The 17,355-nt window shown below is 41.9% G+C and overlaps 1 protein-coding gene across 4 annotated transcripts; it reads right to left on the bottom strand.

Annotated features, from left to right (window-relative positions):
* Nucleotides 1-28: 28 nt before the first annotated feature.
* On the bottom strand, nucleotides 29-16,311 carry ncaldb (neurocalcin delta b). Of its 4 annotated transcripts, none has more exons than XM_069176134.1 (4): nucleotides 16,095-16,311; nucleotides 3,772-4,202; nucleotides 2,395-2,500; nucleotides 29-2,207 (listed from the first exon to the last, which is right to left on the bottom strand). In XM_069176134.1, the coding sequence occupies exons 2-4, from the start codon at nucleotides 4,147-4,149 to the stop codon at nucleotides 2,113-2,115; spliced, it is 579 nt and encodes a 192-aa protein (XP_069032235.1). In that variant the 5' UTR covers nucleotides 4,150-4,202; nucleotides 16,095-16,311; the 3' UTR covers nucleotides 29-2,112. The 4 variants fall into 4 exon arrangements, with proteins under 4 accessions (XP_069032235.1, XP_069032234.1, XP_069032236.1 ...); XM_069176133.1 differs by having other exon boundaries at nucleotides 3,772-4,205; nucleotides 16,095-16,310; XM_069176135.1 differs by lacking the exon at nucleotides 16,095-16,311 and adding an exon at nucleotides 11,913-11,984 and having other exon boundaries at nucleotides 3,772-4,205.
* Nucleotides 16,312-17,355: the final 1,044 nt, after the last annotated feature.

Here is a 17,355-nt window from a genome sequence, read left to right as displayed (position 1 = left end):
TGAGTCATTGGGTTTATATAAAAAAAAAAAAAGAGGACAATTTTCCTATTTTGTCTTTATTTGAATAACAAAAAGGACATCCCATACAGAACACATAACGCAAGTTAACAATACAAAAATCTACAAAATTATACAGTGACAAAGGTTTTTTTTTTTAATTTTGTTCGACAGGTCACAACTGTACAGTATAAATGAATACAATACTGTGTTCTTTCTTTCTTTTATGTAATTCATCTATATTTGGCACTTGACCACAAGATGCTAGTGAAATGAAATGCGGGACTGAAATACCTGAATGCCTCGTTGAAATGTGAAAAAGCCCAGAGAATTAATCGCAGCTTCTTTCTTAAGTTTTTTTTTCCCTTACATTTATTGACATGTGAAAACTGCTAAAAAAGCTTATGTAGTTTTGGATCAGTAGGGACAGGCAGGTGTAGATCAACCCAAATGGGGGGCATTAACGAACTATCTAAAAATCCTGCAAAAACACTGAGGTCTAGTGGATGCTTCCATTACTCGCAATCGATGCCAGTGCATCGATCTGTCACTTTACCGTGTTTCATGGTCATAAAAATATCTGTAATTGTCACTGCTAATTTCAAATTGACTTACAATGGCAGCTGCAGTTGATATTGGTTGCAGATGAAAGAAAAAGTGCACATTCAGGAGACATGACGTTACATTTGCAGAAAAATTTGAGATTATTGTTGCACTTTCATTTTGGAGGCCGTTTAAAAATCCATGCACGGTCTAGGAACAAACTAATTGACTGCAAACATTTACCATCTTGCAACAAAATGTAAAGTCAGTGGGGTAAATTGGGATCAAACTGAGATCTGCAGCTATTCTCTCAAAAAGCGACATAAACTTAACGTAGAAAATTATATTCAAAGCAGAATTCATAGCATTATGTGGTCCTCTCCTTTTTTAACATCTCTAACATAAATACGAGTAAATATACTGTACAACTTTCTTTCATATTCGTCAAGTAAAATAAAAATAAAACGTTTTCGTTCACATTCCAATAATTTATGTCAAATTTTTTAAAGTGAAACTCTTCGATTGCAGCAAATTACCATGAAGTAAAGGAGTGAAAGAATATATAAGAACATACTATATATTCATATAACATCTACCTTTTTCCTTATACACTTGCTGAACCATCGTTGAATAGAATCACAGCTCGGTTTATATGCACACATCAAGTTCATGTATTCGTGTGTAAAATTAGTGTGTGTATTTTTGGGGAAATGTGTGTATATTTGTGTGTAGACTTGGCATAAAAACTCACTTTCAAAAAAACCAGATGGTCGTAATCTGTAGTCAAATATTCCCCTTCGTTAAGAAATTTGAGTTTTGTTTTGATGTAATGTTGCTCCAAAATATACAAAAAAAAACCAACAAAAAAACATCTTTCATACCTTCTAATTTTTTTTTTTTTAATGGTTAAAAACTACAATTCCCAGAACTTCTGTCTATATAACTATACTGTACGCTGAGAACATTTGTAGTCCCAGACTCACACCTCATTTCTTCCAGTGTTAACATGGGAGTTAGATTTAGTCGAGATCTGTCCGTCGTCGTGCAACAACCCGAGTCAGTCACACAGAACAAAACAAGCATGATTCCTCATTAAATCAGGAACAATGCTTTCAAACATAACACATAGAAGGAATAAAAACAACGAAGCGAACTTGGATTCGGCTCAACGACGTACCACATGAATGAGCTGGATTATCTTCGCTGGCCGTCCTCTTAAACAGCGGTAGCACAGCTTTGATTCCGTGTTTAACAAGTCTTTGATGGGATTTCAGTCCATTGAGTTATGTTTGTACCGTGTATGCGACCTGTGTTTGCCTGATAGCCGTTGAGCAGGCATAGAGGCGCATGAAGAGTTTGTGCATCTGAAAGATTATGTATGCATTGGGCTTTACGATTTGTTGTATGTACAGTTACATATTGTGTGTGCATGTGTGTGTGTGGGTGTGCGTGCGTGTTCATGTGCCTCAATAGCTCGAGGTACCACGCGTCAAACAACCTCAGGTGGGTCAGATGGGGACGTTCTGATAATGGATTAAATGTATCAAACTGCAGTGAGAAAAGTCCAGATTTCTACTGCCCAGCACTGCTGGGGTCACACTGGAGCAGTCGGACGATGGAGGGATCGCTCCTCGCTCCTTCAACAAACTCCTCCAGGGACAGTTTACCTGAGCGAAAAGGAGATAAGAGTCGATATGAAGCTCGCGTATCGTGTGGCGGGAAGGGCAGAGGGCAGAGAGCTGCAGGAGGAGGGCTGTGCGTTCAAATTATGGTGGAGTTTTTTTGGGGGCATTTCCAGAAAACTGCCCACCCCGGGTTTAAGAAAGAAAGGAAGACACAATGAGGAAGTCTTACCATCTCGATTTGTGTCCATCTGCCTGAAGATCTTATCTGTGCGTTTCTCGGGTGTGGACTCGTCCTCGGGCATCTTCATCACAGAGGACACCATCTTGTAAATGGCCTGAAGACAGGGGCAGCAGAGAGACGGAGATCAGAAGTCTTAATGTGGACACTTATCAGAAATAGGAAATTAAAGCTCTTATGTGCCTGACTGCATCTGGAAAATAAGCGGTTTTGTAGAGATAAGTCAGAGTAGAGTAACTCTTTATAAGAGTGGGTGTTATGTATTACAGACTTTGGATATCTCTGTGAAACAGTTTCGCTGAGTCACATGTGACACTGATGATAATGACGACCATAGAAAGCGTACAGTCCGATCACAGCCAGAAGCACAACTGCAAAGTGCAGGAAAAAACCATCTATGCGACTCAATCAACTTATCTCTGCTGGGAGGAAGCGAGATAAAGGATTCCTTTCATTTATTTGTGGCTCCGCTGCCCGATTTCAGTGCAGAGAAACAAACAGGAAGTATTCATGTGAAAAGGAAGTAGTTCAGTTTTTGGTTTTTTTTTTAAATAGAAGATGAATCCAAAAAAAGATTTGAGGCTTTTCTATGTTTAATATCAGTGTTTACTGGATGTTTTTAAAATGTTAGTAAGAAATTTAAATAAGAACTTTATGACATATAGCTGACTAAATATTGTATTGATTCATGTAAAAATTGATTAATCAACACTAATAATAATCATTAAATGTGGCTTTTTATTGGATTATTGGTTAGTTATCAATATATCGGAGCATCTCTACACACACTTGGAGAATGTGATTACACAATCATCGACGCTCTGCTCAATTTAGCACCATGAGGTGTGATGTAACAACATGTGGATGTGATTGATGGGTGGTGTGTGTGTGTGTGTGTGACAGAAGTCTGAAGCATTCGCCCAATAGGGGGGGGGGGGGGGGGCGTGTCTCCTCCCGGAGCTGCACAGCTGCTGGATGCAGTGCTGAGTCAATATGAGGATCAGAGGAGGACCGCTCCCTTCTAGAAATACACCGCGTCTTATTTGGAGAAGTCGGAGGAACTGCTGGTTTCTAAAATTACACAGCGGCTGGTTTTCCTGCTGTGGGCAGTCAAATGCTGCAGAAGCAGATGGACATATGATGTAGCAGCTGGGACGGATGGCTGAGCAAAAATGTTGCTCCACCGCAGGAGCAGTTTTAGGACGCAGAACACGGTGATACCACGACGGCGTGTAACTTCCACTGAGGGACGGAGGGCTATATAAAGCTAGTGAAGCAGGAAGTCAGACTGGTTCAGAAACAGAGGATGGAGGGAACTAGACAGAGAAGGGAGCGAGACGAAAGCGAAGATCACCACAGCCGACCTACCGTGACAATCTCCAGCATCTCCGCCTTGCTAATGTATCCATTCCCATCCAGGTCGTACATACTGAACGCCCACTTCAGCTTCTGGTCCAGCCGACCGCGCGAGGTGACGCTCAGGGCGATGATGAACTCCCTGAAGTCTATAGTATCGTCTCCGTTGGCGTCGAACGTGCGGAAGACGTGTTCGGCGAACTTGGAGGCGTCGCCATACGGGAAGAAGTTGGCGTAGATCTTCTTGAACTCCTCCATGGAGAGCGCGCCGCTGGGGCAGTCCCGCAAGAAGCCCTTGTACCACTCTGTGATCTCGTGCTCGGTGAAGTCCGTGTTGTCCATCAGGTCTTGCATGACGTCGGGACGGAGCTTGCTGTTCTGTTTACCCATGGTCGCTGCTTCTGTTGAGGCTGTGCTTGATGTGAGGGCAGTGGCGCTTTAGACTGCTGACAGTGGAGAAAGGAGGACACAAAGAGAGGGACAGAAAAAGGTCGTTAGGAGGACCGATGCAGCAATAAAAAAAAGAACAGTCTTGATGCCCTTTCACACATTAAAAGCACTTAGGCTGCAGTTGTAGGAATGCCGAATGAACAATTGCCGTTTGCGCCGTGTTTTGATCACCAGCTCCATCTGGTTCTGGAGCTACTAAATGCTTCAACGTGTTCACCACCTAATTGGTCGTTTCTGCTGTTTGGTGCAAGGTCGTGTACAGCGCGTTTATCGGAGTTTATCCTGAGAGTGCGCTGCTTCCAAAGATGAGGTTGACGTGAGCGAGGAGGGTTTTGGGATGTTAGAGTACCTGAACATTATGTGGACTTGAGCTGCTTATATCACAAGGAGCTCTTACTAAACGTTGGCAGATTGTGTGACCAGCAGCTGAAAATATAAAACTCCTACGTGCAGAGGTGCTTGGAAGTTTGAGAACCCTTCAGAAGTTTCCACAGTTCTGCATCAACATCACCTAAAACATCATCGGATTATCACACAAGTCCTAAAAGTAGTGAAAGAAAACCCAATTGAATAAATGAGATAAAAAAAAAAAAAATGATCATGGACATTTAATTATGAAGAAAAATCATCCAATTTTACATACACATTATATGTGTAGTGGCAAAAGTAGGTGAACCTTTAATTTCAGTATCTGGTGAGACCTCCTTGTGCAACTGCAACTAAATGTCCTTCCGCAATATTCTGTTGGATTGAAATTCAGTTCACAGACAGACGTCCCGACATTTATCTTCAGAATTAAAGGGTCTAATTCAGAGTTCCTGGTTCCATCACTGATCAGATTATGATACCCCCCCAACCACCATGTTTCACAGATGGATTAAGGTTCTTGTGCTGGAACGTAGTGTTTTCTTTTCCCCATAAAGTTCAATTTTGGGCTCGTCTGTCCACAAAACATCTTTCCAATAGCCTCCTTTGTTCACTTGACCTTTGGTGAACTGCAGACGAGCAGAAGTTTTACTATAGGAGAGCCATGACTTTCTCCTTATAGCCCTGCCATGCACAACATTGTTTTTCATTGTGGACTCATTACATTTACATTCGCCGACATAAGGGACGCCTTTAGTTTTTATTACTACAGCTGTAGGTCTTTGAGCGATCTTTTTTGGTCGGACACTCCTGGGGAGGATAACCACGGTCTTGAATTTCCTCCATTTGTACAACAATCTGACTGTGGATTGGTGGAGTTCAAACTCTTTAAAAAGATGGTTTTGTAACCTTTTCTAGCCTCATGAGCATCAACAACTCTTTTTCAGAGATCCTCAGAAATCTCAGCTTTTCATACCATGAATCACTTCCATAAATGTGTTTTGAAGCTCGGACATCGATGAGATTCCTCTTCTTTAAAGAAAATCCAACAAGGTGCCCACTAACACCTGATCATCATCCCTTTGACTAAAACACGCGACTTCAACTTACCTGCTAATCCTGGAGGTTCACGTACTTTGACCGCTCAACGATGGCAAGTTCACAAAATTCCAAGCACCACTGCGATTCAATACAAACAATGGGATGTGTTTTGTTTCTTTTTCCTTTAAATTATCCATTTAATGAATCATATTTAATCTCCTGTCACCGATTACGTTCATATTTGCTTTCATTTCACCCACTTTCCTGGTTTTTTTTTTTTACTGGATAATTTAGTTGATGTTTTAAGGTGTTTGCGTACAAGTTCACTTATCTTGCATGGTTTTTATCTTTTTCTTTCAGTTTCATGACTAAAAGCAAATGAACGTCATCACGGCAGCGATAACGATATAAAAAGACAAACACGGAGATAAGTTCAGCATGCGGTCTTGTGCACACATGTTCAGTCTGCCGTGCACCCGCAGCACGAGACCACCAAATGTTTTCAATGCAGACGCTCAACCACACCTGTTGATAACGCGGGTGTACCGATATGCATGTGCATGCATTTCTGCAGATGTATCTTCCACTTCCTGCAGGAACTCTGAGGCTCGTTCGTCAACATCCTCCGTTTTTCATGGTCGAGACGGTTCATTGACCGTGTTTAAATTGTATCGACGCATTTGATGGCGTTTTACAATCTCGCGTGTAAACTGGGGTTGTTGCAGAGAGAAAAAAAAAAAGAGAAAAAAAGCATGCAACCCAATACTCCTCCACGGCGAATAACTCGCTGCAGAAAAGAGAACGAGGAGTTTCAAGAGTGAACGGAGGCCGCAGTTCATCGTCCAACCCTGCTGCTAATGTGCTCAGCACACCCTCCCCTGTCTGGTTGCTGGCTGCTGCTGCTGCTGCTGAACTCTTCAAGCTAAAGACAAGAGGGAAGCTGTGGAGAGCTTAGCAGAGGATAATGACAGATAAAATCAGCAATGTCAGGAAAGGCCAAAGCAAATCACACCACAGGTAACTTTGTTCCAGGAAGGGAAATAAAGCTCTATCTCCTCTGTGTTTACAGCCGGTGTTTTGGGCATTTGAACTTTGTTTAAGCACTCCAAATGTAAAATATGAAAAGGATTAGTTCATAAACTATAAAGAAAAATGTGTTAATACAAGAACTAACTACATTTAGCCTGAGCTCATGTGTAAAGCATTACAGGATCATTGTGCAGACCACGTGAAGCTCACGCAGGTACGGCCTTAAATTGATGTAACTGTGTAAACGATCAGTTAAATCAACCCATTTGATTTGTGTAACGTCCGCTCTTTTAGCTGATCCATTAATTGATCAAGGCTGAGTGAGAAAGAGATGCCACCATGTTTACTTGCAGGCAAAGTGTGTTGCCTCAAAAGGGAATAAGGTTGTGTAACTCCCTCCTCCCCTCCTCTCCCCCACACCCCCCCCCCCCAAAAAAAAAAATGAATGTGACTTATTAAAACTGCTTCTCCAGTAATTTTCAAAAGGAAGCATTTCAATAAAAAAAAAAAAAAAAACATGAAAGCAATTCACAAGCAGCGGGAAGCAGAAGCTTATCGGGTTCGTTTAGCAGTTTTGATATTTTGAGTAAACTCGTTACAGTTTGAATTAAACAGTCTGCGTTTTCATTAATCCCGGAAAACGACATTTTTAAGAACCGCGTCTTTGTGTCCATTCGCGTCACTCTCGCACATGTCCCATAAGCAGCCCGCTATAATCCTTTAATTAACTCACAGTAAACAATGAGCTCTAACAACGTGGCAGCCACCTCCAATGTGCTCTCTGCCGTTACCCGTAATTCACCTCACCGCTGCAGCGGCGGGAACAGGAGATGATCACTTGTTTACAGACTCATCACTCCTGGAACAAAAACCCATCAGCAGCAATACAGCAGGGGGGCCCCCAGGTGAACCGGTGACATACAGACTGGAGGTGTGTCTGTCTATAAATTAGACCGAAGCAAACAGTCTGGACCGGAGAGGGATAACTCGGGACAGGCAGGGAGGCTATTAAAAGAGGCTGAGGCCTGACGGTGTCCGTTCATTAACCCTGTAAAGACGCGTACTAATCTGATTCCGGGAAGGCGGTGCGTAAATTTACCACAGAAACATTAGACTTCTCCGCAACAGCGCGATGCTTTGCAGTTGCACCTGTTGACTTTTACACCTTCGTGATTCCTGCGTTGAGCTTCATGACCTCAAGTATCCCTTTTTACAGCAGATATTTGACTTGTTGCAATAAGAAACGCACCTGTGTTAGAAATGATATTGATCATGTTGCCCTGTTGAGGCACCCTTGTTAATGTTATAATTTATACCCGTGCTTTTCCTTCTATGACATGGGGTACCTGTGGTCACCACGTTCACGACAGCAGTCCATATGAACACGCCCCTAGTCTTATTCACAACCTCCAACTTTTCTAAAAGCTCAGAGCTCATGAGATGTGATGTGTTTGTTGATGTTTTCAGGAATGACAGAGGATAGTTCTTTTTTGTCGTTGGATGGTAAATGAATATATCATAATGTCATTCATGAAAGGTTTTTCTTCGTAACATTCGGAAAATTTTGAAGCCGCGTCTTTTCCTGCCTTACATTACCCTCCTGCTTGCTTGCTAAATTGTTAGCCCGTGTAGCTTCTTGATGCTGTCCTTAATGCCGTTGCCAAGCAACTTGAACACCGAGCCTCCTGTACTGACAACTTCTCACCTAGTGCAACCTGAGCAGAGGTCTAATCATCTTTAATAATCCTGCTCACCTGTGCAGCCGTGAGGGGCCACTAAACAACTTTAGAAATGGATCATTCCCTGTGACCATATTAGCCATTACTGCATTCATTCAGACATTAACTCTTCACGTTTTCAGTTCAGGCATTGGTGATCCTGAACACACAGAAAACCGCTATTTTCACAAATGAATTTCTTGTTCAGTCAGGTTTACCAAAACAGAAGCGGTTATGCAGCGGGACATGACGAACAGCAATCTGACACCTGCTTACTTGAGAAGTAAAACTTGTCCTTTCCTGTATTTCCTTTGCAACACCACGAAAAGACAGCAGTCGGCTGCAGGTGGGAGAAAGATAATACAGCCGTTACTGTATTTATCATGTGTGCTACATCACGATATAAATCAGTCATTAATTGTGAATAAACGTTTTTGAAGCCACTTTTCTCCTACTCCACCTCATGTTTAGTAGCACTACTTTATAATTGCAAACGGATCTAAAGAAATGTTTTTAATTATTTGGTTTGCCAAAAATCCTGTGCTTTGACTGCTCTTGTGCAAAATGTCTCATATTTCTCCATGTGGGTACCATCATGCAAGGGTAAAAATAACCTCAGACAAAACGGTGAAATGAATGTAATTCAATTAGGTGTCTCCTGCCATCACAACAGGCCCCCTTTTCTCTTGGCTGAAGGGCAATGTTAAGTGCATGTTAAAAGAAGAAGGAATGATGGGATGAGAGCTCAGAGCTCCACCGAACATCCCTAAGAACTCAACTATTTCTGGAGGTCACCGACTACAATTAACCGTTAAGGCTCTTACCTGCTGCTGCTGGCAGACCCGTGATGGCGCAGTTACATAACTTGGGGCTTTGTCGAAGCGCACCGGTCACGTGGTGGAGCCGAGTTCTCCCCGAACCATCTCGTAAGGTCGGGAGAGGCGAGTAAACGCTAGTTTAACCTTTTGAGAGACGAGCAGGCCTGAGATGGAGCCTGTGCTGCTATCAGTGAAAATGCACAGAACACGCTGTTCACTTTCAGTTTCTAGTTACACCAACCGTACCCGCGTGTGTGTACACACACACACACACACACACACACACACACACACACACACACACACACACACACACACACACACACCTCAGAGTTTGAGACCTTTAGCAGAAGACGGGATCAACCTGCTGGGCTTTCAGACATGTTTAACTAAGACAAAAGTAACAAATAGTCACATTTAAAAAAATAAAAAAAATAAAAAAAACGATACAATAAATGATTGTTGAGTACTTTTTCTTTGAAAATGCACCAAAACGTTGACTCAATCCATTCAGGAAATCACAGTAATGAATGCAATTTCAACTAATATCACCGCAATATTTGAAGGAGCTGCAATTTTTCCAAAACTTGCATGATTTCACTGCATTCAAATTTTACAACAGAAGTTCTGCTAAAAGCATTACTGCACAAAGTGAACCTTTCCGGAAACTGCTTCATCAACAAAAGTAACTCCTCATCGACTGTCAGCGAGGCTCTTCAACTTCTTCATCAAGTCAACTTCCATCAAATGTGAATCACCTTTGACTGAACTTAAAGGGGGGGGGTAAGCATTCGGAGCCGCGTATTGATTGAACATTTTTGTATTAGTACCAATACAATACCCCAGTTTCACTTCTGACAAATCAAAAAAATGTGGGGGTATATAAACGTGTTTTGGCAACATGAAGAATTCTGGTTAATTAACATATACGGGTCCAGTAGCTGATTTAAATTGCGTTTCAAGTAATAAATGAAGTCAATCCGTTAATTTCTCTATAAGCCACCATTTAATTATCCATTAATTACTGACGTTTTAATAAGAAAAAGGAACAAATTCTGTTTCCAGGTGCAAAAATGGGAATAATCACTCATTTTCTTAATTTTTGTAATTAAATTTGGACTTGATGCCAACTCTCAGCAGTTAAGACTATTGAGGTTCAATAGTCCGCCTAAACAATCACTGAAAACTATGAGGTTATTTTGTTTTTATTTTGAATCAACATTGTAAAGTGCTACTTTACTGCGACCGACCACAAACAAACAAGCAACCTCAACTATGTTTTTGAGCTGTGCTCCAGCCGAGCTCTTTGAGTTGGTGGCCTTCCACACGCCATTCATCCCAGAACATCTTGTTGCCCACTCTTACGCAACAGCCACAACTCTCCATTTATATCCTGCATGTAAATCTTAACCCAAGAGTCCCACAGATAATCCAGGACCAGGGGGGCGCTGAGGGAGGCCGACGGCGAGCCCGAGCGACCGAAAGAGACCCGATCACAGACAGCGAGTTAATGAAGGATGCATTCATGATGAGATATGACGCATCTGTGATCAGCCTGCAGAGCCGAAGGGCGCCATTCTCCAGCTGACAGGGAAGCAATTATTAGACCTGCGAGATCTGCAATCTGATATTCAGCCACAGATTTAAATTATACTTCATTCTAGCTGTGATTAGAAAATTTAAATAACTTTTCCCACCTCAGATTAGACAAGCTCAGCCGTGGACGCGTGTGAAAGACCCGAGGCTGCGGTTCATTTCAAAGTGTGATTTTTATTGTCAGCACAAAGACACATAATTTAAAGAACTGCATCATCACAACTACTCTCGTTTCTTTCTGCCATTCAATTGAGGAATTTATCAATAAGTTTGTTTTGCCTCGTATGTGTTTGCAGGAGTTCAGCGTTGATTAGTCAAGCCACAGTATTTATTGATCTTTATTTGTTTTTGTGTATAGAGTCTCTGTGTGCGTATTTATTCTTTTAATGCCGTTATTTTTTTCTAAAATAATTATTTTGTATCTATCTTATTTAGTTTATTTCATACGTATTTGTAAATTTGTTCATACCGTCTACATGCTGCCGTGACGACCAAATTTCCCCACTGTGGGATTAATAAAGTCTAATCTAATCACGTGCGTTTGTTGCGACATCATTGTCTCAAACTTTTATCTCTCCTGCCTGGTGGAGTGTCCTTAGATGTGTTGTTAATGTACAATAATGTGGTTGTACGCCGCTTACGCCCGTAACGTCATCACTTTAGAGCACAAATTACCAAATATTTTAGTGAAGGTAGATGTGTTTCACAACCATGACGTGTAGGAAGGAATTTACTGAAGCTTGAAAAAACACACAAAATGAAATGTCTGATTTCTGCAGCAGACGTGCCAAAAGGATGCAGTAGCTCATATTTGGGAAATGGGAGGGAAACATCGTATGATTTTCAAGCAGCTGGCAGGCTTGGTATGCGTTTTGTTTTACGTCCTTTAAAACCCATTTCATCCTCCCTGCGAGTTTATTTTGATGCAGATGACCTGACTGACATTGGTCGCCTGAAAATGAACCACGGCAGCAAACAGCAGATGCATTAAAAGCCTCGTTTACAAGCACAGCCTCTAAAATTTCAGTCAAAACATCCGACATCAGAGGTCCTACAGTGCGGTTAAATACAAAAAAAAAAAAAAACAGGAACTACTGCATATTAAAGACCTTCAACTAATGACCGCTTACTTTACCTCACTTAAGAGTGCATCTTCTGCTGCATGCGAGCAAAGAGCGCATCAAAGTCCCGTTGGGGCGGTTTCAACTCAAACCAACAGAAACTTAGTTCCAGGCAGCTGAGTGCATAAATCTCACAGTAAATGAGGTTAGAAAAAAAACTAAAAAAAACAACTCATAAAACCAGAAGTGAACGGCTTGTTGATCTGTCGCTTTGCCACGTCGGCTCAGATTTTACAAAATCCAAAACTGATGACCAGCATCTGTCTCGGATCATCTAAAAATGTCTTCTGACTCCCACCCGCTTGCGATCACATGTCTAAATCAGCAGGACATGTCACACCACCATCGAACGCTGCTGCATAACTTTGGCAACGCGCACGCTCACATTACAACTACTTTGACAGCGTGTGTTCGGCGTGGCGTGCTTCGGTGGCCCCTCAAGTGTCTGACTGCAACCCTATCTGCCGTGTTATTTAGTGTAAGGTCAGAGCTGGAGCCCTCCAGGTCCAACCGGTACCAGAGTCTGAGGAGGTAGACGTCTGCGGCAGCAGGTCTCCCACCGCTTCGGTCAGTGAATCAAAGGCGAGCGCGTCAGCAAATTTGAGCAAAAAGGGTTTCAAAAGTGAGATAAGAGTAAATATTATACAGTGTAACCTGAACTGACTTGGTGTTTCAATTACATGCAAATAAATGAAAGGCCACTTTCATGCACAGTCCTATTTCTTTGGTTGGTTGCAAGACAGCCGAGTGAACAGACTCGAGACTGAAACATGGTCCCTTTTGGTGATTAATTAGCAATTATTTTGGTAACTGACAAATTCAAATGATACTAAATTTGGATGGTTAGTAGTCATTTAATCATTTAAAAAAAAAATCTAATTTAAAAAGAACATCAAATAATAGTCAAATCGTTCCCCATAAAAACAGAATCGTTTTTTTTTTCCTAAAATGCCCATCCCTAATACTAAACCTATGTGATTTGAAGACACCACTATTTTTGCAGTGCTGTCTCTGTGGCTAAACGGTGAAGATGATCAGCAGATTGGTCTCCTATGAAAAACATCATTTGTTGCAGCCTAAATCCAGTTTTTGGCAAACATGACAGTTTCACATCAAACTAAGGTCAAAGGTCAAATACAAACACAAACAGCTCTAAAAAAAAAAAAATAGCTGCGTCTTCTTACACCGCCTAATGTTTAAATGAATGAGACTTTGGTTAATATCTGTACGTGTCATTTCAAATGGGCAACAGTGAAAAATGAACACGACTCAAAACACTCGTACACCGAACAGGATTTTGTGTTTCTTGACATTAAAGTGGTATTTTGTTCGTTTTCCAGCAGTCTTAAAACACCATTTACATGAATTACAGCCTTCTGACGCACTTTGCCTGATACCGTTTTAAACCAGCTCTCCTCTTCTCTCAAATGTTACAAAAACTCCTATCAATCCTGCAACTGAGAAAACCGCAAGAGCAACTCCATCATAATGCAGCACACATGAGCTCCCATTGTGAGCCGGAGAGCAACGTGCGTCAAGGCGCTGCACAAAACCACAATCATGACACTGAAGCCATTATGAGGGAGAGAATAAGAACAAGATAATAAAAAAAAAAAGAAAAAAAGTGTCACTGACTGACGACTGCAAGGCGGCAGGCGGAGCTGCAGCAGACAGACGACTGGACAGGCACTTGCAGCAAATTGTCCCTGATGCACGAGGAGAGTGCTGTTTGTTTTCACTGAATATCTAAATGTGCCTCTCTGAAACGGTCTGTTGTCAAGACAAAAGCTACAGAAATGGAAATGCCAATCTGTCTGATGAATAAACAACTCCCATCCCTCTCTGCCTGAGATACATCACAGCATGGGAGAAATGAGGCTTTCTATCCGACACATAATCTGTGTGCCGGATAATATTCTGCCTCTTTCCTTATCTCGCCGTCTAAAGCTCTCTCCCGCTCTTCCCTCCCTCGGTTTAATGCTCTCCTCATCCTTGCTTTTACCCAATCACTCTCCCCATCCGCGCTCTCTAAAGAGGTCTAATTCAATTCCGGAGCGCGCCGACTGCAGCCTGGACGAGCCCAGCTACAGGCGACGCCGCCAGTGTGGCCGGTCTGGCCCGAAACGAACCCACAAGACACCCACGCCGACAAAAATAGAACATCTGTTCAAATTTAGCAGACATTTGTGAAGAGTTCAGCATCTTGAAATGTTTGGAGAGATGCTTTTCACACCAAGGGGGTTATTATCTGGACTCCACCCTTGTGTCAACACCTCCGCAGGTCTTTCCATTTTCTCGTTATGCTGCGTTGGCTGCTCGAGTTGTTGAATTATTAAAATCAAATCCAAAGCTTGGCAGCCTCGACGAGTCTCTGTTATTTTTCTGTCCTCTGTGTGACTGAAGCTCTTTTCTCTCGTTTCCTAAAATGTTTCATCTGGATAAGTGAACTTCAGGTTCTCTCGTCAGTGTAACATTAGTCTGTTTTTGTGTCCGTTCCCGTTTCTTTTTAACACCCCGACCTCTCCGATCACCTCGTGAACATTTCACTGGAACTGCCAGAGGAAATTCAGCCATGATCGTTACCTCTTTACATCCCACATCAAACCAAAATCCATTCAATTACCACGAAGCCACCAGCCAGAAAAAAAAAAATCACATTTGCAGAGGGCCGAGAGAAGACTCTTAACTCTACAGGCCACTTCGCGAGGCAAGAAGGTCGTCTTCAGGCTTGTTTAATCCTCAGTCCAACTTTTGCTCCTTTTTTGTCTGGTGGAAACAAACAAGCTCCAGTCAAGTATTTTCATATATACTGTTGAACAGAGTCAAGTCTCACATGAGACGCTGGACAAACAAATGTTTGACATCTTTAGCTGCAACCTTCATTCAATTAACAGATTACTGTAGAGAGAAAATTAATCAACTATTTTGATAATCGACTAACATGAAAAAAGTCTCCGATTCCAGCTTCCTAAATGTGAATACCTTCTGACTCCTTTTGTCCTCTATGATGAATTAAATATCTTTTGGTTGTGGGCTGTTAGCCGGGACAAAACAAGACATTGTAGGCTGCAGTTTGGCCATTGGGAAACACATTTTTCATGATTTTCTGACGTTTTAAAGACAAAACAGCTGATCAATTACAGACTTCTCTGGTTTCTGGAGGGCTTCGGTACAATGTGGTATCAGTGGGAGACAATACGCAGTTATTTGAGTAGAAACCGTGCATTTCCACATTACTTTGGACTATTGTCATTACAATGTTCATTTAAAAATGCGCCGTCTGTCTTGAAGAAAATAATAATTACCAAACACTGTAAAGCTTATTGTGAAACTATTGTGGCTTAGGTGCAGCACTTAAGTATTATAACGGTGGGGAAACCCCTGAAATAATCAAGAAAATAATTGCTCATGAAAATAGTGGTTATTTGCAGGCTTAAATTTTATATATAGATTAATTATAGATCAAACAATTTCGTTTTAAACTACTTAATATACTATTATAACTTCTTATAACATTACCTTCACCTAAATGTTTTGTTTCTGACTTTTTGAGGCTCTTGTAAAGACGTCATGGCACTAAAGATGGCAAAACTCATCAAAGTAAAAAAAAAAAACAACAACTCTTTGATACAACACGCTGACTAGACGTCACAAACATTTCCACTCAGCTGCTGAGGGGAAGCAGCAGCAGACCAATAAAGCCCCCTCATCCTCATCCTCCTCCTCCTCCTCTCCTGCTTTAATCAACAGACTGACTGATGTGTTTGCTGAAAGCAGATACCCTGCCTCACTCAGCCCTCTGTGGCGTAGCAGGACTTTTTTTTTTTTTTTTTTTTTTCTCCACTTCCTGTTCTCACTCATGCTTCATCGAAGTGAGGAGACAACGAGCACCTCTCCGGATCCTCCGAGGGCTCGCGTAGGACAAGAAGCAGCAGCTTCATCCGATTAAGAAATGTAGGTAAAGCTTTATCCGCTGCAGGCATCGTCTAACGCTGCAAAGTTGATTAAAAGAAAATGCGTGAAAAGCTGCGGTTCGTGTAATTTAATCCAGCCCGAATAAGAGCGCTGGAAACAAGTGTAAAAGCTGCAAAGACACTTCTTTCAAACTCATCTCACCTGAACTGAAGAGAAAATTAAAAGTATCAGGAAGTGGGCAAACTGTGGAGGGAGGGGACGCGCAACGAGCGACAACTTACCTCGCTTTCAAGTTGCTGTCGGAGGGCTTGTTAAAAGTGCCCTTAGTAGTCCATTGGCTGTCTTGTCACAGGCGAGGACGGTAAAAGTTTCAGGGGAGTTCGGTAAGCGGGGAGCAACACCACGACAGGAGCTGAAGTTTCCCGGCTGCTCTCGGTCCAAACTCCACCAGGCTTTTTTCCCGAGACGCTGCACAGTCTCTGCTTAGCCCTGCAGTCTCTAGCCGTGACGTCAAGACTTGTGCGTCACGTGAGGCGGCCGCGGCCAATGGGGAGCCGCGTTGTCCTGGCAACAGGAGCCCCGGCACCTGAGTGGCGATTAGTATGTAAAAAATGTACACAGAAGTTGTTGGTCGTCTTCAATTTATCTCAACACAGTCGTAATGTGAACGCAATTAGTGGTATTAAACAGTGGCAGTGCAGTAAATACTTTATGATATTCTGTAGACGTCTCAGGAACACGAGAAGTTGATTAAACACTGAAGTGTTTTCTGACATTTTGGTCCCAACTATAAACACTTAAAACACACTAATGAGTGCCTGCATTTGACTGTATTTGCTGTATTCCCCTCTCTTCATTGCTTTATTTTATCTGGATAATAATTTAAATTACAGAAAAATATAATGCATTAGAGGTTGTGACATTTTATAATGGGGAAAAAAAACAAACATTTAAAGCGTTATCATTTAAAAAAACTAAAATGGATTATTTGCAGCTGTTTGCACACCAACAGAGCTGCACAAACAACACAGCAGCGATTGTGTTCTCAGCTTATACCTGCTCAAATTCTTGTTTAAACATTTTCTTTCTCTAAACACGGTTTTGCATATATTCTGTGTTTTACCAGCCTCTGTTTTTTCGATCTAATGAGGACAATTTGCAACCCTGTGGAGGGATTCACATGAAAAGATAAACGGCTTCAACACTTCATTTTAAATTATTTGCATTAAACGAAAATGTTTTCCTTGCTTTGCATCTGCAGTGTCTCCAGTTTTGTTGGAGCAACATAATAAGCTTACTTATTTCTGCGCATTGCATGATGATGATGAGAAAGATTAAGATGATGACCACCATGCATTTGCCGTGGCCCAGTACAGGTGTTCCCATGCAGGCACATTGGGAGCCATGCTTTGCCTAAGATGATTAGTGGAAGTCAAAGCCTCAGGGCTTATTCAGACGGTGTTCCAGGGAGCATTTTCTTAATGGCCTTATTAAGTACACTGAGAAACCCTGGCTACTGTTGAGTCAGCAAAATCCTGATCA

Source organism: Embiotoca jacksoni, unplaced genomic scaffold, assembly GCF_022577435.1.
Source record: "Embiotoca jacksoni isolate LCO1_2020_lvr unplaced genomic scaffold, fEmbJac1.0.p SCAF_7, whole genome shotgun sequence".
Classification (NCBI taxonomy): Eukaryota; Metazoa; Chordata; class Actinopteri; family Embiotocidae; genus Embiotoca; species Embiotoca jacksoni.
Note: the sequence above shows the minus strand (reverse complement) of the source record. Positions and strands in the feature narration are given on the sequence as shown.